Here is a 24,624-nt window from a genome sequence, read left to right as displayed (position 1 = left end):
TTTCAACTCATATCATATTTTCCTTATTCCAAGCAAAACTATAATCTACTCACTTATAACTTAATTAACTCAAACTTTGTTAAAACACGTTTATATATATATATATATATATATATATATATATATATATATATATATATATATATATATATATATAACATATTGAATATTATATTAATATAATAACGTATATAAAATTATTCAATGTAAACATTCGTTATTCTTATTAACTCAATAATCTATTCAAATTTATTAATTATAAATATTAATTGCTGCAGTGAAAAATTATAAATATTATTAAAAACAATAAAATGTAATTAATACATATTTAATAATTTAAATATATATATATATATATATATATATTATGTAACGAAGATAATTAATTATATTATATAACAACCCATACAAAATTGTTCAACGTAAACGTTATTTTTATTAACTTAATAATCTATACAAAATTATTAATTATAAATATTAATTGCTGCAATGAAAAATTATAAATATTATAAAAAACAATACAACGTAATTAATACATATTTAATAATTTAAATAATAATTTTTATTTTGATAATTATCTATATTTATCTATATAATAATAGAGGATTATATTTTGTTTCCAATTTTATCTTTAAACATACTTTTGAAATCAAAATAATTGTTTTTATCAATTTTATCTTTTTAAGTGACATTTTCTTTCCAACATAACTGTTCTCCTTGACATTTTTTCCTAAAATTTAATTCTTCTTTTAGTTTAAAATAAATAATGAAAAAATATCTAAAAAAATTAAAATTTTCCTACAATAAAATTTCCTACAGTGATACCAGTTAACATAATAAGTTTTTAACTTTTTATATTTTTATTATAATTGAAAAATTGGACACACACATACCTATATATCCATGTTTCCTCCATATGGAATAAAATTATGTTTTTCCCACTTATTCTCATGCATTTGTTATGGTCTTACCATTTTCTTTTCAAAATTAAATATATATTTATATGGTCTAATAATAATGTTTTAACAAATCTTCTCATACTTATCATAATAAAGATCCATCAAACTAAAATAAAATTGACCAGTATAGTCACAATCAGAGTAACTTATCTATTTCTTCTCTTTTTCAGATCTCACGTTGCAAATCTGTTATACACAGTTAAAAATTACATTAAAATTTCACGTTGCATATAGAAATATTAAATATAGCAATAATGATTTGAATTGAAGTCTTGAATTCTTTAAAATCCCATTTAAAGTTTAAATTTATGATTATTATCAAAAGTTAAACACTTTGCACTTATGAAGTGACTATCATAAAAGAAAGCAACTTTTAATAGAATAAAATTGAATTAAAAAGATTAGAAAATAAATTTAGAGCGTGTTTAGTCATGGATGTTTGAAAATCGAAACAATTAATGAATCCGTGTTATTAGGGTAACAACAAAAGACGAGAAAAAAGTAACGTAGTGTGTTGTGTTGGGTGTAGGTTGGGTAAGGTGGAATAGAAAGAAGGGAAAGAAGAGAGAACTCGGTTTCCACTATGTATCCAATATCCATCCAACTTTAATATTATTCTAAAAGTGCCTTACAACTTTCAACTGTGAACTTTCAACTCACAACAAAACAAAAAACTAAAACCAGCAAATTGAATCGCATTCACATCACTGTCACTACCACCATCGTCATCATCAACCACAACAACTACAACAACGCAAACTGCTTCTCTACGCTCTTACACCACCCTTCTTCACTTCTTTCTCTCGCAACTTCCAGATTCAAGGTTCCTTTTTTCCTCCTCTTTCAATCTAAATTTCTACTTGTGCTGCTGTTGTTTAATCAGTTTTGACTTTGATTTTTGGTTTTGTTTATTTATTCTTTTGGGTGTGTGTGGGGGTCTTATCCTATTTCTGTCACTGGGTCAGCGGGAACATGTGGGAAAAGGAAAAAATCGTTTTTTTTTTTGGATTGTCCAGAAAGATTGTGTTTTGACCATGTTCCTTGCTGCCCAGAAGAGTAATTTTGACATGCACTGTGAATTGTTTGATTACAATGAACTGGATATGTATTCTGGCTTTTGATTTCGTTGGTTTTGCATATGATATCCTTTGCGTGTATTTTGTGTGCGCTCTTGAAGAAACCTAGAAGTTATGGAAACGCATGGTGGCGTGGAAAATCAGATGGTTTTGGAAGGTTTGTTGTGAAATGGGGATTGTTGGCAATGTTTCAGTTTTCTGAAATTTGTGACTGGTGGCTTCACTTATGAAACATTTTAGGCTTGTTTGTTAAATTCTCGAGTTAACTCCTTAACTTGTGAACTCTTGAGAGTTTATGATTGTGAGTAGAGAAAATGAGTTAAATTGCAAATGAAACTGTTTCTAGATGAACTTAAATTATGTCATTCTTAGACTGAAGAAGCCAGGTAACAAGCTTGAAATCAATTGAAAATTTTGCCTCCAATTGAACTGAAAGTGACAGTGTTGTACTAGGGTTTAAATGATTTCAATATTTTAAATCTTTTTCAAATATTTTCACTTTTGGAACTTATGTTTTGATGAATTTATATATGATTTGGCCATTTATATGGTTTGATCTTATTTAGTGCTAATAATGTACTATCCAACTTTATTATTGTTATTTGCTACTTGTCTTTTTGATGAAGTTGAAATGTTAATTCTTGCCATGTTAAGAGTATTATGCTATGCATGTGTCATTAATAGTTTTCTATACGGATTTTTATACTAGGTAAGTAAACTTCCAAGTATATATGTTCGGGAGCCCATAAGTTTTCTTCGACTAACAAGTTTGACAATGAGTGTTTAGGTTTAAATTTTACTTTTAGTTCTGCAGTTTCTCTGACAGTTCCTTTACTTGAAGTGAGATTAGTTATGATCAACCTTTTCATCTGATTTATCCTTTACTTGCTTAACAAACAAACCATTGAGTTATTTTTGTTTTCTTTTCTTTTATTAGGTGCTTCCTATTTAATGATTATTGATTGCTGCTTCTATACTTGAATGTGTGTTAAAGTTTTAATTCCGATCAGTTATTACTATGTGCTGGATTGTTAGCTGAGTGTTGTTTATTTTCTTCTTTGGACAGACATAGCAGTTAATGTGCCTTGGGTTCTTCTGGTGAGGAACAATAGTACCTTGATTTTCATGTCTGGTAATAAAACGAGATCATTGTTTGGCAAAACTTTTGATCTTTAGTGAAGTAGAAACACAAAACGGAAACATAAGAGGTGAACGAATAAAATGGAAACTACAAGGCGGTGGTTTAGTAAGTTCAAGGGAAATGATAAAATGAAGTCTGCAAAAGAAACTACAGGTGTGACCAAAGAAGGGCCAAAGCCCCCAACAAATGAAGAACCGCCTTCAAATGTAACCAAACAGAAAGTTGAAGCTGCAAAGCAGTACATAGAAAATCATTACAAGAAGCAGATGCAAAGCCTGCAGGAGAGGAAGGAAAGGTATCTTCACTTCAATTATATATTTTAGCCCATGATGACAATTCAATCTAGTGTTCTTGATGAGTTCTGTACATATGAAGTAATTTTCTAGCATGCTTATTGTCATATCTGAGCTGATTGAAATGTGTTTTCCTTACTGCCACTGCTTTTTTGTTGCCAAGCAAGCTCTCTTCCAACTGATTATGGAATATAGTTTTGTGTGAGATCGTCTTCAATGGTCTCTGAAGTGATATGTTATTATGTGCAAATAGCTAATGGAAATGGAAATTGTTTTAAGTCTTTAATAAGACCTAAATTATTTTTTTTTGCAGACGTAATATGCTAGAAAAGAAGTTGGCAGATGCCGAAGTGTCTGAGGAAGAGCAGCACAACTTGCTTCAGTATTTGGAGAAAAAGGAGAGGGAGTACATGCGGCTTCAGAGACATAAGATGGGTGCTGATGACTTTGAGCCGCTGACTATGATCGGGAAGGGTGCATTTGGAGAGGTATACACTATCTATATATGTATTTAAATGAAACTATCTTTGTGCATCCAAGTAAAACCATCTTTATGTTTGACCTTAATTTTATATGAACAGATCTTGGCAATAATGTTACAGTAAGTGTTGTTAAAATTGTGATTTAACTTGTTGACTTGTACAACTCTACGAATTTTGGCCCCTAGAGCGAGCTAACTTTGCAGTTGCAGGTCAGATTTCTTTGGATTGTGATCTTGACCATGTAATCACAGGATTAATGATCCTGAATGAGTTTCCCGTTTTCTGTTAGGTTCCAAAAACTCATAATATTAGTCTCTGCCTTTCTATTCTGCGAGTGCAACAAAGCCATCTGTCTGTCACCCTCTATTTTCCTAGGTGGATGGCCTTGACTTTTATCCTTTAGCATTAATGCCAGAACAGGGTGTTGGTGGGTGCCATGGCGGCAATTGTCCATATTCTTAATTGCAACTATCATTGCTGTTCTGGCTGTTGTTGCCATTGCTATTTACTTCGGGGCTGTAGGTTGTTTGTTGGCTCTCAGCACACACAAAAAGCTGAATGATGCAATATTATCGGAATGATAACTTTTAGTGTCTTTTTTTGTTTCTATTAGAATTAGGGAGTAGAAATGATGGCCGATGACTTTTTTTTAGGGTAAAATGCTGTAATGAACTGAAATTGACAGTAGTTAGCCTGAAACGGGTACATGCAATATGTGTGGTGATTTTCTTATTTATGTTTCATAATTGAATGAGTTTCGGTTTTCTGATTCATATATCATAATTGCCATTACTTTTTATTTTCTTTTCAAATTTAAATGTGCTATTTTTATCAACTGAAAGGAAAGAAGGTTAATTGTTTCACATTTATCGGCTATTTATTAATATTTATGATTATGATTTTCCTATTTAAGATAGTTTAATGTTGTGATTTAGAGGGTGTTTTCCTTATCTATATTATTTTGTATGCATATACATGTGTATATCAGTATAATTTTGCCTTTTAGGTAGGTCCTTTGTAGAATCTTGAGTAGATTGCATTGAGTTCTGTTACCTCCAGTGACTAAAATGAGTTGACTGATATGTATGTGTGGTGGCTGGTGATGTTGATTGCAATTTGAAACCATAAATTCTGGTTACAAGTTTATAGCTCTCTTTAACAATCAGATCAGTTTTGTTCTTCTCTATTTTCATTTCTGTTCCTGATATTTGGAGGTAGAATTGCTAGTCATATTGAGTAATGGCACTCATATTAGTTATTTAACTCTACTATATTGACAGGAACTGAAATTTACTATTAATGTTTGATGGGAATTTAAGGAACTAGCCTTGATTGCAGTACGATTAGTATAAGAAAGAATAAAAATAGAAATGGCAAAAAGAAAATCTACTCAGAGAATGCTCTCTGCTCAGTGACAAAAATCATCCTCCTCACTCCTTGCTCTCCAACCCCCCCCCCCCCCCCCCCCCCCCCTCCCCCTCTCTCATATCCATGTCTTCTGCATGATTTCCCCATACCTACCTCTCCAATCTCCTTGTTACAGTTGTCCATTCTGTTAGTCCCCCTACACTGTTTCGGTAATAGAATTCTCCTTCTCAATTATACCCTTAACCCCTTCTTTCTCATAAAATTCAGTTGGAGGCCCAACTGCCATTGGCCCATCATTTTTATATTGCACTTGTTTCTACACATGTTAGAAATTTTTAGATTAAGGATATAACTAAGGTATGCTAGGGAGAAGTGGTCTTGCAAAGAGGGATATCGGCATTTCAAAATTTATAGTGATGATGAAGTTTTGCGATCAAGAACCTTCAATTTAACATTTAAAGAACCATTGTATTTTGACATTGTGCTGGTTTAAACTCTACTGAATTGCTGAATTATATCAATTATTTTAGTTGCAAAGAAAACTCTAGTTTGTTTTATGCATATTAGCTGTTTCCACCATTGAGTAACCTGTGAAGTTTTATGAAGAATTTGGCTTGGAGACATTGCTGTTATTGGATAGCCTCTTTGGCAAGTAATGAGTATTTTTTTGAAACTCTGATTATATAAACTTGTCTAATGATTTGTTACAATGTTGCAATTCCATCTGTTCATAGGTTAGAGTCTGCCGGGAGAAGGCCACTGGTCATGTTTATGCTATGAAGAAGCTAAAGAAATCAGAGATGCTTCGTCGTGGCCAGGTATTGAAATGATCACATTGTTGGAGTAAATTGTGCTTTCTTAAACTTTTTGGATACTTTTTCAGGTTGAACATGTAAAAGCTGAGAGAAACCTACTTGCTGAAGTTGACAGCAATTGCATTGTTAAACTTTATTGTTCCTTTCAAGATGAGGAATACTTATATCTCATAATGGAGTATCTACCTGGTGGAGATATGATGACATTGCTGATGCGGAAGGATATACTGACAGAAGATGAAGCCAGATTCTATGTTGGGGAGACTGTCCTAGCCATAGAGTCAATTCACAAACATAATTATATTCATAGGTAAACTCAAACATAAATGATGGAAAATTGTAGTATTCTTTTATGACATGGATCACCGATATTTAGAGTGGCCTTCTTTTGGATCTATAAATTCTTTTGATGATTTGATTTTTAAATGCATTCCAGAGATATCAAGCCTGACAACTTGCTGCTAGATAGAAATGGTCACATGAAGTTGTCAGATTTTGGATTATGTAAACCACTAGACTGCAGTAATCTTCAAGAAAAGGACTTTTCTGTTGGAACTAATCGAAGTGGAGCCCTCCAAAGTGATGGACGTCCAGTGGCTCCTAAACGAACTCAACAGGAACAACTGCAGCATTGGCAGAAAAATCGACGAATGCTTGTAAGACCCTCAATATTAACCCTCAATATTAGTTTCCACATACGTTTATGATCATTTTAATTCCTTGTTTATTTTCAGGCCAGAACCATTTCTAGGATTAAATAGACAATTCGCTGTTAATTACTTACAGGTTTTGGATGTTGATATGTTTATTTTTATAGGCATTTTTTAGGTGGATATCAAAGTGATACACCACCTCTCATTAGGAAAGTGTATGTGAGAAGATAGAGGAACATAAATGACGATAGGGATACAAATACAGTTGTAACTAACTTGGAGCAGTTAGAGTAGTTATAACTAACTGGAATACATTTTTAACGAACTAAGAGTAGTTATAGTTGTAATTAACTGTTCTGTAGTTAGTAGTATAAATAGGAGGTTGGTCAAAGAAGGGAGGCTGTGGTTGCAGTGTTTATTGAGAAAGTTTTTGGCATTCTTGAATTTTACATCATTTCCTCTTGGGTTTAGGGATGACAATGGGATGGGTGGGTTTTGGTTTTACTATTCCATTCTCATCCCTAAAGTAAATAGGGGTTAGTGCTATTTATGCTATTTTATTTGGACTAGAAGTGTAAATCTAAGTCTTAGTATAAATAAGTGTTAGTGCCCTGTCTTTTGGAAAATATCATCCGCACCATATGTCAATATACATTTTTGTTATTTGAAGTCTCATTTCTTCCTTCCTATATCAAATGGTATAATTTAACATGTAAGTTGTTGAACACTTGATTTTGCCTCAGTTTTAAGCCTTTCTTTCTTTGCAATAACGCAGGCCTATTCTACAGTTGGAACACCTGATTATATTGCTCCAGAAGTTCTACTGAAGAAAGGATATGGCGTGGAATGTGATTGGTATTAGATAATATCTTCTACTTCTCCATTCAAAAGTCTACACAAAGCCCCCCAATTTCTTGTGAACTTTTTATTGTTTCAGTTCATTCTGATGTTATGTGAATTCTTCCAGGTGGTCTCTCGGAGCTATAATGTATGAAATGCTTGTGGGGTATCCACCCTTTTACTCAGATGAACCAATGTTGACTTGTAGAAAGGTAACATGCAGATCTGATCTTAATGGATTCCATTCCAATTCATAATGCATTTAGTATGAATTGGATTACACCATGTCTGATTTTGAGTCCATTGTGTTCTGCAAGATTTAACTGTTTCTCATGGCAATTAGCGTGAAATGTTTAACTGTTTTCCATTGTGTTCCTTTTATTGTAACATTTTTTTTGTCTTCGTCAATTATAATTGTGTTGTACGTCACCTTCAATATGCAGATAGTAAATTGGAGAACTAATTTGAAATTTCCAGAAGAAGCTAAACTTTCAGTAGAGGCAAAAGATCTTATTTGTAGACTCCTGTGTAATGTGGAGCAGAGGCTTGGAACCAAAGGAGCCGATGAAATAAAGGTGTTGTGGTGTGTTCTTTGCTAAATTTTACAATCTACCTTACAATACAGTTGTACATTAACAAATGAGCGGTTGATCATTTTGTCCAGGCCCATCCATGGTTCAAAGGCATTGAATGGGACAAACTGTACAAAATGAAAGCTGCTTTCATACCTGAGGTCAATGATGAATTAGATACTCAAAACTTTGAGAAGTTTGAAGAGGTATGTTATGTGTCTTGATGTTCATGGATATAGAAGAGTTCATTTATTTATTTATTTTTGTCACCATTGTCATGCTCTTTTTGTTCTACCAATGATGTGTAGGTAGACAAGCAAACTGTAGCTTGCTCAAAAGCAGGGCCCTGGAGAAAGGTTGGTTCTTTTTATTTACATTTTGTATATAGTTGGTCTACAAGAGCTGCTTTATTTGTACCGTTTGTTAATGTCATTGATGTGGATTAGGCCATTAGATTTGATATTTAGGATTTTGCTCTCGCAATTAGTCTTTCATCTGGAATTTTTTATTGTTACTTTGATTAAGGGATCTTATTCTGTTTTGGATATCTTATTCCAACTTAGAATAGAAATAGTTTATTATGTTTCTGGATATTGGGTTATAAATAGACTGATGGGATATATATTTGATTAGAGATGCTTTTTGATTAATATACTATATTGAATTTCAGAATTTCCTTCATTCACTGTGTACATATTGGAGTCTAGGTTTATCAGGAGTGTACTCTGCCAAGTTCAAATTATACATAATCAGATTATTTTGGGTTATTCATCACAAGTAAAACTGCTAGAACGAGTCTATCTCTCTATTATTTTAATGTATCTACCTATCCATTAATCTATCTATTATAAATTTTTCATTGGTTTCTCATGTGATGAAACATCTTGACAATTTAACTTGAATGTAATTGAGAAAATAAGGTGCTTAGAATTGGTTTGAGTAATTTCCAGAAGGTTGATTCATTATCTCTGGAATCTGCTATTATGCTTGTAGCAGATTGCCACTAAAACATTTGGTTTGCAATTTACTCTGAGTACATTTTGCTGCAGATGCTGCCATCTAAAGATGTTAACTTCGTTGGCTACACATACAAGAATTTTGAAATCGTAAATGATCATGAAATACCAGGAATTGGTATTTACAAATCTCTCTCTCTCTCTCTCTCTATATATATATATGTGTGTGTGTGTGTGTGTGTGTGTGTGTGTACCTATGTATATATCTATGTGTTATAACTGTTCTACTATGTAACTTTTCATTTCATTTTCATCATTTTCTTTCCAGAACAACAAAAACAGATATTTTCTTTATTGTGTATTTAAAGATTCTTTTGACCATTTAATCTAATTGATATTTGATTCTCTTGTTAATTTAATTTGATTCCAAAGCTGTATAATTGATATTTCATTAACTATTTGTTTTATTGCCATACAATTAAAATGAAGCAGATTTGTTTCTAAATGTTGTCTTATTCCCATGTTATATATGGTTTCCTGCATGAGATAATAACTAATTTTGGATCTTGATGGGTTGAATAATTTTAATTTTGATTTTACCATAATTTTTTGTTGAGATCATTTCTTTCTTTTTCATTTTTTCACTTTATAGCCATCACTGCATTTCTCTTCACAACTATTTTTTTTGTGTACATTATCAGCTGAACTGAAGAAGAAGACCACAAAACCTAAAAGACCATCTATTAAGGCCCTATTTGGTAAGAATATGTTATTCTTTTTCAGATATTTGTCTTTCTATATATCCAATGAAAGTATAAGTGATACCCGAATGATTCCATTCTAGAACTGCATATACTTCTTCCTTCTACTTTGTATCACAGACAGTTTCTTCTGACATATTTCAAGATTATATTTTATGTTGTCTTAGAAGGAAATAGATAAAGATCAAGAAAAAGAGGGGAAAGTAAACCTCAACCACATGAATTTTAACAAATTTTCTCCTTCCCTTTTTTCTCCCTAATCCCAATTCTGTAGTTTCTAAGACATGCATAGAAAAAACTTTCTTTTAAGATTTTAGTCCATTTAATGCTTCCGCACTTTTATGTTGTCTTTTTATCTTGTGTTCTTTGTTCTTTCTTTTGTTAATTTGAACCTTCACATTAAAATAACCTTGTTATCTTAATGTTCAATGAGGATCTTCATGAGACTTTCTTAAGAAACGTAAACACAAACACATTGTCTTCTTAAAATCAACAAGAGTAACTCTCATCAGAAAATCATATGGTAGCTAACTCTCAATCACTTTAGATAATGTGTGTATATAAAAAATGCTTTAGAAGCTGCCATAAAGCAAATTAAGAGGTTTCAGAAGTTCACAAGTCATGATAATTTTCTCATGCAGTTGCTGTTACCTTTTGTCACTATATCTTCAAACGGCTTGATACATTCTCTAATGAATCAGTTTTACTGTGTGATACAGAGGATGAATCAGCTGTGGCTGCGAATCAACCTGTGAGAGGGAGCTTCTTAAATCTCTTACCTCCTCAAATGGAAGTTCCTGAAAAAAGCGAATCACAATGATCTATACAAATATTTTTTACAGGACATGTTGAAGACCATGGACACAAACAAATGTGGATGTCTACTGATTGTTCATTTTCTCACATTCTTTTGTTAGATTGGAGTTGATAGATTTGGAAGCCAGCAGATCCTGAAATCTCTGGTTTTGGATTGCTGGTTTTTTTAGCTGACTGGGATATTGTTTGCTTAGAAAAATGTTATAAGGTGTATATTCCTCAATTCACCTTCTATCAAACTTCAATATGTTAAATATCATAGTTTCTTTTTCTGTAATTATGTTACTGTTGAAGTTGAAGTTCTGACAAAGATGTGCAATTCACACATTTTTGTACAACTTATAGATATTGATTGGTTTGTAGGTTAACATTTTCTGTTATCTGATGTTAGGGTCCAAATTTTACTGCTGAAATCATGCCTTACAAGACTGTTTATCATTTATGTTGCATCATCTTCACATGTTAAAAAAATGATACTGTGACTCAAATTTAGATAACTGGGGAATGAGTCTAAAATTGGTTGAACTGGTCATGGATGAGTAAAATCAGGGAAAATTGGTTGGAAGCAGGTTCTTAATATGAAGAACTTTTTTTTTTTTTTTCTGTAGTTGTTTTTGGAAGAGATTAGTATTTGGTAAGAGTTTATTTGTTGCTCAATTAAAATATAATGTATTAAATTTGTTGGTTTTCAGATTAGTATTGTTTTAGTATATTTGTTAAAAAAAGTAAAATAATAATACTGAGTTAAAACTAGTCAATTTTTGATCGTGTGGTACAATTGGTTTAGTTTGAACTAGTTTACGTATTATTTTTATGTCTAATTCAGACAATTTTTTTTACCTTAAAAAGGAATCCATTTAAATCGCAAGCATCTTGTATCATTTCCTTATTTATTTGAATTATGTATCATTTCTTTATTTATTTAAATTATAGTTGACCAAAATTATTTTATATTAATAACCTCATGATTTTTAAGAAATTACGAATTTATTTTGCAATCTTATACGTTCATAGTGCATTTATATTTGCCTTTTATTTCAGTTAAATAATATTCTTTAAAAAAAAACTTTGTAAAAATGTTATTAAAAATAATTTTTTTAATAAATAAATAAATTCTTTTTTTATTTGTTATTTTTTATAGATTAAATTATACACTTATTAAATGAATAAATAAATTCTTTTTTATTTGTTAAAGGATAAGTGTGTTTAATTAAAAAATGACATCACTACAGTTAAAAAGAGGGAATATCTTTTATGTAATATTATCAAATAAGAGAATTATTTGCTATTTTTTATAAGATATTTATAGTTAAAAAATTGTATCCAATTGAAAATCTCTCTCTCTATATATATATTAATTATTATTTTTTGTTATTATAATTGAATATGTTATAGAATCAATTCCAATTTTCCATTGTTTTTGAAAGCTAGCTCAAAGTGTGATCTTCAAACTACAGTATTAAACTATGGAACTAAAACTTATAGTTTATTTGGAGTTCTTTTAACTGTTCTACGTTATGTTGATCAATATAAATTAACCACCATGTAATGTCAATAGAATAATAAAAAATTATTTTAGTGATTAAATTTTATTTAACAGTCAAATAGAAAAATCTATTAAAGAATACACTTTTTAAAATAGAATTCATTTACAATCATTTATTAAGATTAAAAAAATCATTTCAAATATGTATATAGTAAAAATTATAGATAATTTATTTTTAAAGTAAACTCCACAATTTTACCTCTTGAAATTTCTCCAATTTTCTAACAAAGAAAAATTAAAAGCAAAAAAATAAATAAAAATCAAAGAGTTTGGTAGAATGTATTTTTCGTCATAAAACTTATGTCTCTTTCAAGTTTTCTTTTTTTAGCATTGAATGAAAAACCCCTTTTTCAAAAACGCAACGTGGCTAAATAGAAGCCCAAAATCTAACCCAACACACACAAAAAAAAAAAAAACACGGAACGAAACGATCCTCATAGCAATCAAATCCAGAACACAACACAGAGCAGCAGGAAGAAGTGTTCCCATTTCAACACTCATCAGATCCCATTGAACAATCAATTGCATCTCCACTGGTACGTTTTTTTCGTGTTTCTCACCCTTCTTCTTCCCAAATCCAACAATGTTGGAATTTCTCAAACCTGTGCCCTAGTTTTCTTTGCTTCAGATTTCACCTTCAAAACATATTCGTGGTTACGATTCGCCTGCAATGCAATCTGACCCTTTCTTCATTCTTCCCAGACTTGCAGATGCATGAGACCCATCACGTTTATTTGTCTTTCTGATGTTTCCCCAATTTCTCATAAAACGCTATTTTGTGTGTGTGTGAAATTATTGTGTGGATTTTATGTTGAGAGAAAATTTGAATTTTTCTTATTGGGTTGTTTTTTTTTTTTTTTTTCTTTTTGGGAAAAAACTTAGATACAGCCCCGTAGTTGTTTTTGGCACTGTTTTCTTCAATCAGAAGAGAATCAGAGTTTTATCTTGATAATTTTAGTGATTAAGGTTTGTTTTAAAGGTGAACATAGTTAACAGAGATAAAACTCCAATTGTGATGCCTACAAATGAAACTGCATCTAAGTTTTGTCCTTGTTTATGTTATTTGATTTGATTGCGCTGAATAGGGTTTGATTATGAGTAATTGTAATTGGTAATTTTAATTATTGTGTTCATGTGTCCCGTAGTCAATAGTCAATTTTATTTGATGATGTATAGTTGTGGACGATTTGATTAACCCAAAATAATTTGTTCTGAAACTTGGAATTAATGTCAGGTAAGGCAATCATGAGGGGAATTCTTTCACTAAGGACAGCCTTGGTTCAACATCGTAGTGAGAAATTGGGTTTTGGTTTAAGACAATTTAGCACTCAGGGTGCTTCTACTCCTACCTCACCACAGCCGCCACCACCTCCTCCACCGCCAGAAAAAACCCATTTTGGTGGCCTTAAGGATGAGGACAGGATATTTACTAACTTATATGGGCTACATGACCCTTTTCTGAAAGGTGCCATGAAACGTGGTGATTGGTATCGAACGAAAGATCTCGTAACCAAGGGTACTGATTGGATTGTGAATGAAATGAAAAAGTCTGGCCTCCGTGGGCGTGGTGGTGCTGGTTTCCCTTCGGGCCTTAAATGGTCATTCATGCCCAAAGTATCTGATGGCCGCCCTTCCTATCTTGTCGTTAATGCTGATGAAAGTGAACCTGGAACTTGCAAAGACAGGGAGATCATGCGGCATGACCCACATAAGCTGTTAGAAGGTTGCTTAATTGCTGGAGTGGGAATGAGGGCTACTGCTGCCTACATCTACATCAGGGGTGAATATGTGAATGAACGTAAGAATCTTGAAAAGGCCAGGCAAGAGGCTTACGCAGCTGGTTTATTGGGTAAGAATGCTTGTGGCTCAGGCTATGATTTTGATGTTCATATCCACTTTGGTGCTGGAGCTTATATTTGTGGTGAGGAAACAGCCCTCTTGGAGAGTCTTGAAGGGAAACAAGGTAAACCAAGATTGAAGCCACCTTTCCCAGCCAATGCTGGGTTGTATGGTTGTCCTACCACTGTTACAAACGTGGAGACTGTGGCTGTTTCTCCAACCATTCTAAGGCGTGGGCCTGAATGGTTTGCCAGTTTTGGTAGGAAGAACAATGCTGGGACAAAGCTGTATTGTGTGTCAGGGCATGTCAACAAGCCTTGCACTGTTGAAGAGGAAATGAGTATTCCACTGAAGGAGTTGATAGAGAGGCACTGTGGAGGTGTTAGAGGAGGATGGGATAATTTACTTGCAGTGATCCCAGGAGGATCGTCTGTTCCTCTGCTTCCAAAGAATATATGTGATGATGTCTTGATGGATTATGATGCGTTAAAGGCTGTCCAGTCTGGGTTGGGAACTGCAGCTGTAATTGTGATGGATAAATCTACTGATGTTGTGGATGCTATTGCAAGGCTTTCTTACTTCTACAAGCATGAGAGCTGTGGGCAGTGCACCCCATGCAGGGAGGGAACTGGCTGGCTTTGGACGATCATGGAAAGAATGAAAGTTGGCAATGCCAAGCTAGAAGAAATTGATATGCTTCAGGAGTTAACTAAACAAATTGAGGGTCATACAATTTGTGCATTGGGTGATGCTGCTGCATGGCCAGTGCAGGGTCTTATCAGGCATTTCAGGCCTGAGCTTGAGAGAAGGATTAGAGAGAATGCTGAAAGGGAGCTGCTGCAGGCCACTGGTTAGGCTATTACTAAGGTTGTTTCTTAACTTAGTTACCTTACTTTACCCTTTTAATCATTTAAGGGAACATCTCTTTATCAGACTTTTCCATATTTGTTTGATCAAGCTTGGAAATGCTAGATAAAAACAGGGTTAAATAGATAAAAGAATATATTTGCTTTCAAATTTTTGTAGTGAACAACTTGATGTTTGGAGAGGCACAAGAGAGGCATGATTAGACCCAAGAGAATTGCATATACAAACCAGATAGTTCTCTTTATATATTTTCTGGATTAAATCTGAAAATAACTTAAAACAGATATCTGATCAAACAACAAAGGACGAACACAGGGCAAAGTCTCTCACAGAATGACCTCTCTCAATAAACAATAAACTGGTCGTCTAATCCCCAACACAGGCATTTTCTCTTTCAAATACAATCCCTACCAATTACCTTTAGAACACAGAAACTGTTATGCCATGTATATATATGGTAACACCACAAATCTATAACTGCCTGAAGACAAATAGTACACCAACAAATACTTCAGATACATAACATCCTAAACAACAGCCTAAAGACGCATCAGATACCTATTCAGAGCTAGTACGAACTTAAATGCATAATAAGGTGTCCTAGAGTTCAACTTTAGTAGTATGTTATTCCTGAAGTGATAAATGTGGGACATCTACGTGTTGATGAAATCTATTTTCAGGATATTGCTTGTTAAATTAACTACCTTAGAGAAAGTTCTAGTGTTTGGCTAACAAAAGCAGAGTTTTTGGTTTATATATTTCGATAAAAGCAAAATTTTTTGTAGGTAGAAAGTTGTGACCCGAACTTATTCCAAGTAAATTGCACTCCCCCCTTCCCTTTGGTTCAGTTTAGTGTAAGCACTCTTATTGGAGATTTGATAGATCTTAGGGACTTTAGAAGATGAAATGAAAATTATGGGTAAACTTTCAAACTAGAGGGATTTTAAAAATGTCATCCAATATTATGAAGTCCTCAAATCAATAAGAAAGCTGTGGAGAATGGAGAACTATCTCTAGTAGGTCTATTCGTAGTCGTTTTTCACTAATAAGTAGCTTGTTTTCTACTTGCTATTGTGCTGCTATCAAATCACCTAAATATCTAGTCTCATACATACTCATGATGTCCAATTTTCAAAGTGAGGTAGTGTATAAGATATATCAAATTAACTAAAGACATAGTCAAATTATAGTATGTAGATAGGTGGAAATCTTATTTTAGGTCGATTTTGTGAGGTTGAGTCATGTTTAAAATTGACTTTCTAAGATTAGTTTGATTTATGTAACATTTATTTCTCATTGAAATATATCGCTGAAAGAATTATGTTTATGTTGTATGCTCTATTAGCAATATGAAGAGTAAAGGCTTATCTACCCTTAATTTGTATTAAGTCACGTGTAAACTTAGCCCACTTCGTATGAAGAGTGTACGTGAACCTTTACTTTATCACTTCATATATTTTTGTCAAAGACCAGTTATCCCATTATAATTTCTTTGTCCGTGGTGGAGTTCAAAATAGTTTCTTTTTTATTTTTTTTTTATATTATTGATGTTGTATAGTTAGTTTTTAACATGTGAGATTGAGATGCTTTTGACTGGCAAGGTTAACCTGAAACCAATGCTAGGTTTATATCTTTATTTTATAAATGTTGACAAACGTCTTTCGCATTGACATTGCTACCGATTGAGTCCATCTTAATATAAAAAATATGAAAGAAAATTCATACTTAAATATCAACATTAACTATGCTATGCAATGGGAAGATGTTTGCTTATATGATGTTTGATGCCTGACCGCTCTTTACATACGAATTGTATTATATGCAGGGGTATGACTGTCTGGTGGATAAAAAGAATCAGAATAAAACATTACCAGTCATTTTGCAAAAATAGGTGGATCAGGTTACTGTAGCTTTATCGCTACTTCTATTTACTTTTTTCATGTTGTAGCAGTTATTGGCTGGACCATACCTGGGAATCCATTTGGGAGAGTTTAAACTGTGTACCTGCTTGTCATTTGACACATTTTCCTGTAATTTGTTAATAATATCTGTATACTGTATTAATTTTGAGAAACAATTCATGCTTACGCATGTTATCAGTGAATCATGAGGTATCATGTCCACCGGATTTGATTGAATTATTTATTTGGGTTAACTTTCTTAGAAGAACATGTTATTCAACAACCATTCTCAACTTGCTTGTTCGAAGTCTGTTGATTCATATGCATGGACTGAAACATATGTATACTTTGATAATTTTCGGCTAGAATTATAATCCCGGCACCAAGGTCATTTCCTTATTTCTTTTATATGCAAGAGACATTTTTGACTTCTATGAAATACTTCTTCCAAATTGCTGTGTTTTGATTTTGCCACTCTTTATTGTAACAGCAGCCGAAGTTCTACCTATATTTGGTGTTTTGTTCTTATAGCATATTATTAACTGTTCTTATAGCATATTCTTGTAATATGCTATAATTATAGCATATTATAGCATATTATTAACTTTTTTGTCATTTTGTACGTCTTGGCAATACATGCTGTTCAGTCAAAACAATTGTCAAACAAGCACAACTTTTGGCAAACTATGACCAAAAGAATTTTTGTAGTAGGAAAATAATTTCATACCTTTGCATTTCTTCAATAATTTATTTGTTATGATCTTTTTATTTATAGAATAAATCAAATATAAAAATTAGGAGACTTATTTGTACTATCATTTTACAATATATTTTTTAATAGTACAAATTTAAAATAACAATAAATATTTAACTAAATTGAATTGAATTTAAAGGGTGAAAACAATTAAAAAATGACCATGAAATTTATAAAATTAAAATAAAGATTCATATTGAATTGCCATTGAATTTTCTGTTGAGTGAAACTAAACACATGATTGTGAGTGAAATAAAGAAATCGGAAGGATTTGGGGTAAAATATATAAGATTTTGTTGAAAAAAAGTGTCAATTGCTACCAATCACGTATATACAGAAATTTAGACCAAAAAATTAGGGTGTGTGTGTGAGAGGGTTAACCCTCCCTAATATTGTAAATTTTTCTTAATATTTTTTTACCAGAATAATAATTTGATTTGAAAGATCTTTGAATTTCTTAATGATTAGTAGATTACCCAGTTACTTTTCTCATTTTTCTGAACCACAATTATTTCATTATATAAACCAGATTTTATTCCAATTTAGTGCGTACTATAATTTAGTCCCAAAGCAACTAGCAAAGCTGATTTAATTGTTTTTCTTAGATGGAGCAGATGGAGAATACTAAACTTTCACACAGTAGTTAAAGATAAAAAAAAATCATGTGCAAATTCATCTTTCATTTTCATTAGAAAGCATACACACTATCTTTTGCTTGCTCAGCTATATTAAATCATATTTCTTTCTCCAATCTTGTTTTCTGTCAAAATATGCAATGTGATATCTCTCCAATTGTGAAGAGAGTGAAAAGCAAAATGGTCACACCCTAAACAACTTAATAAGCTTACAAATACTAAACTATTCCTAAGTTCTTTATTCTGACACTTAAGCTGTTGCTATGCTCTTTCTTCCACTTTCAATCTCTAATTAACAGGAGAAATAGAATGTGATGATAAAATAGAAGAGAGAAAAAAACTAGATTGAAAGTGTTAAATAGGAGTTTACAACATTAAGCTGTCTATAAATCGATATTGAATCAACTAATCACTTGAAACTTAGTTTGACACATCGCATCTCTTCTCCTTCAGTTCTTGTGCAAGCACATCAATAGAATCTGAAATTTCAGCTCTGTACACAAAGTACTTTGCAGCAAACATGAAGAAGATGAAATTCAGAAAGTTTAGAACCACGAAAAATGCGTAGTAGTAATCAAGATGAGAAGCATTCAGGTTGTTCAAAACCCATCCTTTGTGGCCATTTTTCTTAGTGATGCTTGAAACTGTGGAGAGAAGAAAAGAGCTGATGAAACTCCCAATGCCAACAGTAGTAATGGAAAATGAAGTTCCAAGGCTCTTCATGCTTTCTGGGGCTTGGTCATAGAAGAACTCTATCTTTGAAACCTCTAAGAAGGCTTCACCTAATCCCATCAGCACAAATTGAGGAGCCAAAATGAATATGCTCAAAGGAACTTGTTTTCCATTTTGAACTACCCCATGTTCCTTTGCCACTTTAAGTCTATACCTTTCTGTCAAAGATGCTACTATCATAGTCACTATGTGGATCATGATTCCTATGCCCATTCTTTGAAGAAGAGTGATCCCTCTGGGATTCTTGGTGAATCTCTTCATGATCTTAACAAAGACACGGTCATAGAGTACAACACAGACAAGCATGGTGAAAGATGTGAATGCAATCAAACTTGCAGGTGGAATGTTGAATCTGCCAATGTGTCTATCAAGAGTAACTCCTTGCTTTACAAAAAGGGTGTTTGTCTGAGCAAGCATTGTGCTTGGAATAAATGTAGCAACCCAGATGGGGATCATCCTCAGGATTTGTTTAGTTTCCTCTACTTGAGTAACTGTGCACAGCATCCATTCACTAGTACTTGAACTACTTCTCACACAAGCCTTGTTGAGGAACCTGCATATTTGTACTTGTGAACATAACATTTCATAGTAACAAGATCACACATCAAATGAATGAGAAAATAGGCTAGAACTACACCTTGTTTGTTTGCAGGTTTCAAAAACAATTCTATGTTGTGTAAACTGTTGTAGCCTAAGCACATTTGAAAGTATTTTGTCCTCTATGCACATTTCTTTTTTTTGTTTTCTAAAAGTTTTTCCCCTGAACAAAGTTTGAAGAGAACAGAACAGGATGAGAAAGCTTCTCCTAACTCTTTCTCTTCTTTGGCTTTTAAAAATTATTTCAGAAACTATTTTCAAAATGGGTTAAATATATATTTAGTTTCAAAACATTGACGCGAAATTAGAATTTAAACTTGGACATAATTTGGTTTTCAAATTTTAGAAATGAATAGATACAATCCTTCTAACCTAACTTGAGTTAATTTTTTTAGATGTGTAAAATAGTATTTTAGGCTAATATTTGAACAGTTTACAATGTTTGACATGTTCCAACTCAAATGTCAACTTCGAACGTCATTTAACAATTAATGTCCTTGGTTTAAAATAGTTATATCTATTCATTATTTAAGTTTGGAGATCAAAATATACTAAAGTTGAGACAAGAACAAATTCTAATTTTACTTCCAAGTTTAAGTAGAGTTTGGATGAGAAATTATTATCCATCAGTGTGAAAGGAAAATTTTTAAAACAAAAAAATTAGAAGAGAATCAGACAGATCATAGTACCTCAATGTATGAGTGGAATTAATCCTGAATTTCCCTTTCTTTCTGTATTCTTCCACATCAAGCTCATGTAGTTGTGTAGAGTCAACAGGAACATTCACATTCCTTTTCCTCACAGCAGCCACTATAACCCTTGCAATTCTAGTGAAGGAACTCCCTGAGGCCAATCTGTGTCTATAGAAGGGTGTGCCTGCCATGAATGTGATGAATGCTATAGCAAGCCCAATAGTTGGAATACCATAACCAAGAGCCCACCCCACATTGTCTTGTATGTACACAAGAACTGTGAATGAAAAAAGGGTCCCAACGAAGATGCTGGAAAACCACCAGTTAAAGAATGAGAGTTTATATGCCTTCTCTTTGGGGTCAAAATCATCAAATTGGTCTGCACCAATGGTGGAAATGTTGGGCTTGGTTCCACCACCACCCACTGCTAAGATGTATAGTGCACCATAGAACACACCTAACTGTAGTGTGGTGGCCTTCTTGCATTTTGTCACATCCATTTCATGGCACTCTGGAGGCTTTAAACTTGGAAGGGAAACTGATAGTGTAAGCAGACACATACCCTGCCAATGCCAATACACATTAATTTCTCAACCCAGCCAACAGATTTAACAATTTAGCAGAAAAATTGATAGGTAGTAGAAGCTAAGCCAATGTACAATACCTAAACTGAAGATAAACCTAAACATTGACTCTTCTTATTCATTCATTGATGATGCACTCAACAAGACATGTTAGTGTGATTTGCACAAAGATTTGGACATACAACAACTTCATTTCACAAAATCATGGCAGAATTGGCTTTGAACTTGATAAGGATGTGTAAAATGTGTAGAAAGACATACCAGTAGATAGATAACAGAGGAAATGACGAAAGTCCAATAGCGACCAAGGTGAGCATCAGCAACATAGGCACCTAATATAGGAGTTATATAGTTCGTGCCAACCCAATTATTGACATTGTCAGAAGCAGTGACAGTGCCTTGGTGAAGCTTCCTTGTCAGATACAGAACCAAGTTTGATGATATCCCATAGTATGTCATTCTTTCAAACACCTCGTATACTGCATCACACATCTCATTGATTTATTCAACCAAATCAAATCCAATCGATTCAATAGACAATGCAATTCTGTTTTACATATTCACAACCTTATGAGAAACATATGACAATGTTTGGCTTATGCATGACTGCATGTTCATACAACAATATAATGGTAAGGATTCACCTAGAAAATCACAGCATAGACCTAAACAACAAATAGTTCCATTCAATTGCAGCTACTTCAAAAGATGTTATCCATAAAGTGGAAGTCCAGATTCTCTACTGGTTTTTTTGTGTTGTTTTTTAATGAACATTAAAAATACACTGGATTGGTATTTTAAATATCTTTTTAATATATTTTAAAACATTAAAATTAATGGTAATCAGTATATTATGAAAGGTACAGTAGAAAAATAACACAACAAAATTCAGCGGAGAATCCAAGTTCTAAGTAAAGTCATACCATTATAAGGATTAAGTAAGTAAATTTTATATACTACTTTCTGAATTTGGATTTTCTGCTGGTTAATAAATTTTAGTTAATGTTTTGGTATCTTTTGGAGTAATCTTTTTGTACAAATTTTGAGTACAATATCATATCATATAACAAACTTTATAAAATAGGCCTTAAATTAAACCATAGTAAATAAAAAAAAATAATATATTTTATGCCATAAATATTTTGGTATCGACGTAACTCATTTTAAGAGTTCTTCATATTAACTTATATGATTACATTCATTTTAACACTTTTATAAATCACAACCAATATACTCGTCAAGCTATATAACCAATTCACACCTTTAATAAATCATTTCAAGGATTAAATTTGATAACATAAGACACATTCAAGAACTTAATTCACCCCTCATTCAATAAAAGTATAAGTAATTGATAAAATAATAAATAATTATTTAACTTAATTACTCACCTAGCAATAATCTAATCACATCAATTTAAGATGCTTTTTATTATGTTAATCATTTTAATTAATATTTTTTTATTAATCATCTAATTATAACTAATAATATGAACATAAAAGATCTAAACATGATTTTTTTTTACATAACTTAAAACATAATATTGATAGCATATCCACATGATTTATTATTATAAACAAGTTTAAATTTTAGAAGAAACCTATATAATAACATATATGCCAAAATACGTTGACAAACTAACATTCCACGTTCAACTTCAATTTTTCTTCTTTTTTATATTCCAAAATCACATCATCTCTCTTTTTTCACTCTTCTCTCTCTCTCTGCAATCTCACTTCTTATATCCTTTCTTTCTTCCTCTTCATCGTTTCAATTTTTTTTTTCTCTTCTTACCAAGAAAACAATCTTTTAAACACGTAGCAATGTCTTCAAAATTAGTTTACGAAACTAAACAAAATATATGAAAAAAAATATGTAAATATATATAAAGAAAAAAACTAGTTATTTTATGATGGTTAAAATTAATTTTCTACATGGAATCTAAAATTTGGATAGATATAAACATGTAAATGTTAAAAAAGTGTTAAAGTTGTGAAATGATGATAAAAGTGAGAAGAAGAAGGTTACCAAGAAGAAAAGAACAAGCTTTCCAACCACCACTCTTAGCTTTGAGAACAGGTTTTCCTTTGAGATCCACAGTTCCATCTTCTGCATAATCACTCACTCTTCTTCCTCTTTCCATACCCAAAAAAATCTTCACTTCTGAACAAAACCAAAACTATGTCTTTGGATTTGTCTTCAGATTCCCACGTTTGCCTATAAATTCTCATCAAAATTCTGAAACTACGCACAGAACAATCACTCATGTTTCGCGTTTAATGAACATCCTATGACTTTCTTAGACTCAACCAAACACGCAAATGATCTTCTTTCTCTTCACACACAACTATGCTACTTTCAACGTTCAGCACCCAAAAAATCTCTTTCTTCCATAAAATATTTGTCAACTTATATAAATATATGCATACAAAATTAGTAATAAGTAATTAATGAACAATAACTTGTTATGAAAACTTTTTTATGTTACCACGGATAAATGCAGTTACAAATTAATGACTCTATTGAAAAAAAAAAATTGTCATGATTTTGTCTTAAATTAAATGAAAAGAAATTAAATTCCAATGGTTCCCATGTACTTTTGCCTAAATGAGCATAATTAATGTGGAAGTATGCTGACATCATTATGATTCTATATGTTGACACCCTCTAAACTAAAACTATGGATGACAAAGCGAACTGGATTCGACGGGTTAGTCTACTAGCCTGTCAGCTTGCCAAAATAGGGTGGGTTAGATTATATTTTTCAATCCGTCAGTTCGTTTTGATCTGGTCTGCCAAAGACGAATTAGCTCGTCTTGAATCGTTAAACCATTTTTATTTTTTATATATTTTTTAAAATTTAAAAAAAAAATTCATATTATATTTTTGTAAAAATGTAAATATGAAATATCATTATAATTTAAATCATTAACATTTACAAATTAAGTTCCAATTATTAATTATAATAGAGTAATTTAACATGTAAGTGTAAATTTGTCAAATTAAAAATGTTAATCGATCAATTCAAAGCTTAGAAAATATTTAAAAGCTTAAATATTTATTTATGAGTATATATGCAAACAAATGTTATAAATAAAATGTTAAAATAAAAATGGTGCACCTAGAGGTGCAAATTTTACAAAATTGAGAAATACAACAAGTAAATGAAACGAGTACATATGAAAGTGCAGATTTTACAACCCAATCCTATTGCCAAGCAAGAAGCCTTAAGATCAAACCTATCTTAATTGATTCTTGGTGAACTTCAAAGTCCTAGGCAAGCTTTTCACCAAGAACTCGAGAACTCTCTCAATCTTAGTAATTCCCCTTTTTTACTTCAAAATTCCTATTTTACATGAGAGACAATGTTGATTTTTAAAGATAAGGTTGCTTTTGATGAGATTAATTGATTGGGGAAATAATATAATCGATTATCGAATTCAGGTCTTGTATTAGTGGCTCTAATGATCAACTTAATTGATTAGATTAGTTAGCTAATCAATTATTGAGATATAGAAAACTTTGCTTGGTTTAGATTTATCCTTGATTAGGTTGATTTTAAATGCATTAAGCTTGGCTTACAATAGTTCTAGATTGACACTACCATTATAGATTTGGGCAGCTCTAACAAAGCTAGTAACAGATCTAGGACACTATCAATGTGCATATGGACATCATCAAAAACTTGTATATTGTATGACAATCTTCCCTTGTCAACATAATACAATCACCCTTACCTAATGTT

The 24,624-nt window shown here is 32.0% G+C and overlaps 3 protein-coding genes across 3 annotated transcripts; 2 read left to right on the top strand and 1 right to left on the bottom strand.

Annotated features, from left to right (window-relative positions):
* Positions 1–1,533: 1,533 nt before the first annotated feature.
* On the top strand, positions 1,534–11,117 carry LOC114191700 (serine/threonine-protein kinase tricorner-like). The gene is made up of 14 exons (XM_028081050.1): positions 1,534–1,782; positions 3,102–3,471; positions 3,783–3,957; positions 6,054–6,137; positions 6,203–6,444; positions 6,571–6,790; positions 7,563–7,642; positions 7,755–7,839; positions 8,071–8,202; positions 8,292–8,405; positions 8,508–8,555; positions 9,249–9,333; positions 9,857–9,913; positions 10,636–11,117. Exons 2-14 carry the CDS (start codon positions 3,257–3,259, stop codon positions 10,734–10,736), a joined length of 1,638 nt encoding a protein of 545 aa, XP_027936851.1. The 5' UTR covers positions 1,534–1,782; positions 3,102–3,256; the 3' UTR covers positions 10,737–11,117.
* A 1,535-nt stretch (positions 11,118–12,652) lies between these two features.
* Positions 12,653–17,147, top strand: LOC114190905 (NADH dehydrogenase [ubiquinone] flavoprotein 1, mitochondrial). Its single transcript, XM_028079974.1, has 3 exons — positions 12,653–12,814; positions 13,513–14,984; positions 16,810–17,147. Exon 2 carries the CDS (start codon positions 13,524–13,526, stop codon positions 14,970–14,972), a length of 1,449 nt encoding a protein of 482 aa, XP_027935775.1. The 5' UTR covers positions 12,653–12,814; positions 13,513–13,523; the 3' UTR covers positions 14,973–14,984; positions 16,810–17,147.
* Positions 17,148–18,589: 1,442 nt separating this feature from the next.
* LOC114190267 (protein NRT1/ PTR FAMILY 5.2-like) lies at positions 18,590–23,279 on the bottom strand. The gene is made up of 4 exons (XM_028079080.1): positions 22,908–23,279; positions 21,141–21,358; positions 20,293–20,858; positions 18,590–19,559 (listed from the first exon to the last, which is right to left on the bottom strand). The coding sequence occupies exons 1-4, from the start codon at positions 23,020–23,022 to the stop codon at positions 18,695–18,697; spliced, it is 1,764 nt and encodes a 587-aa protein (XP_027934881.1). The 5' UTR covers positions 23,023–23,279; the 3' UTR covers positions 18,590–18,694.
* Between the last annotated feature and the right edge of the window lie 1,345 nt (positions 23,280–24,624).

This window comes from Vigna unguiculata, chromosome 7 (genome assembly GCF_004118075.2).
Source record: "Vigna unguiculata cultivar IT97K-499-35 chromosome 7, ASM411807v1, whole genome shotgun sequence".
Lineage (NCBI taxonomy): Eukaryota > Viridiplantae > Streptophyta > Magnoliopsida > Fabales > Fabaceae > Vigna > Vigna unguiculata.
The sequence above is the reverse complement of the archived record's forward strand: the minus strand, read 5'-3'. Positions and strand labels throughout refer to the sequence as shown.

Coding starts and splice junctions, on each gene's coding strand:
- LOC114190267 (XM_028079080.1), bottom strand. CDS start 23,022: ATGGAAAGAGGAAGAAGAGTGAGTGATTATGCAGAAGATGGAACTGTG. Junction 21,359..22,907: donor AGCTTGTTCTTTTCTTCTTG/GTAACCTTCTTC, acceptor TGTGTGATGCAG/TATACGAGGTGTTTGAAAGA. Junction 19,560..20,292: donor AATTCCACTCATACATTGAG/GTACTATGATCT, acceptor ACAAATATGCAG/GTTCCTCAACAAGGCTTGTG.
- LOC114191700 (XM_028081050.1), top strand. CDS start 3,257: ATGGAAACTACAAGGCGGTGGTTTAGTAAGTTCAAGGGAAATGATAAA. Junction 6,138..6,202: donor AGATGCTTCGTCGTGGCCAG/GTATTGAAATGA, acceptor ATACTTTTTCAG/GTTGAACATGTAAAAGCTGA. Junction 6,445..6,570: donor AAACATAATTATATTCATAG/GTAAACTCAAAC, acceptor AATGCATTCCAG/AGATATCAAGCCTGACAACT.
- LOC114190905 (XM_028079974.1), top strand. CDS start 13,524: ATGAGGGGAATTCTTTCACTAAGGACAGCCTTGGTTCAACATCGTAGT.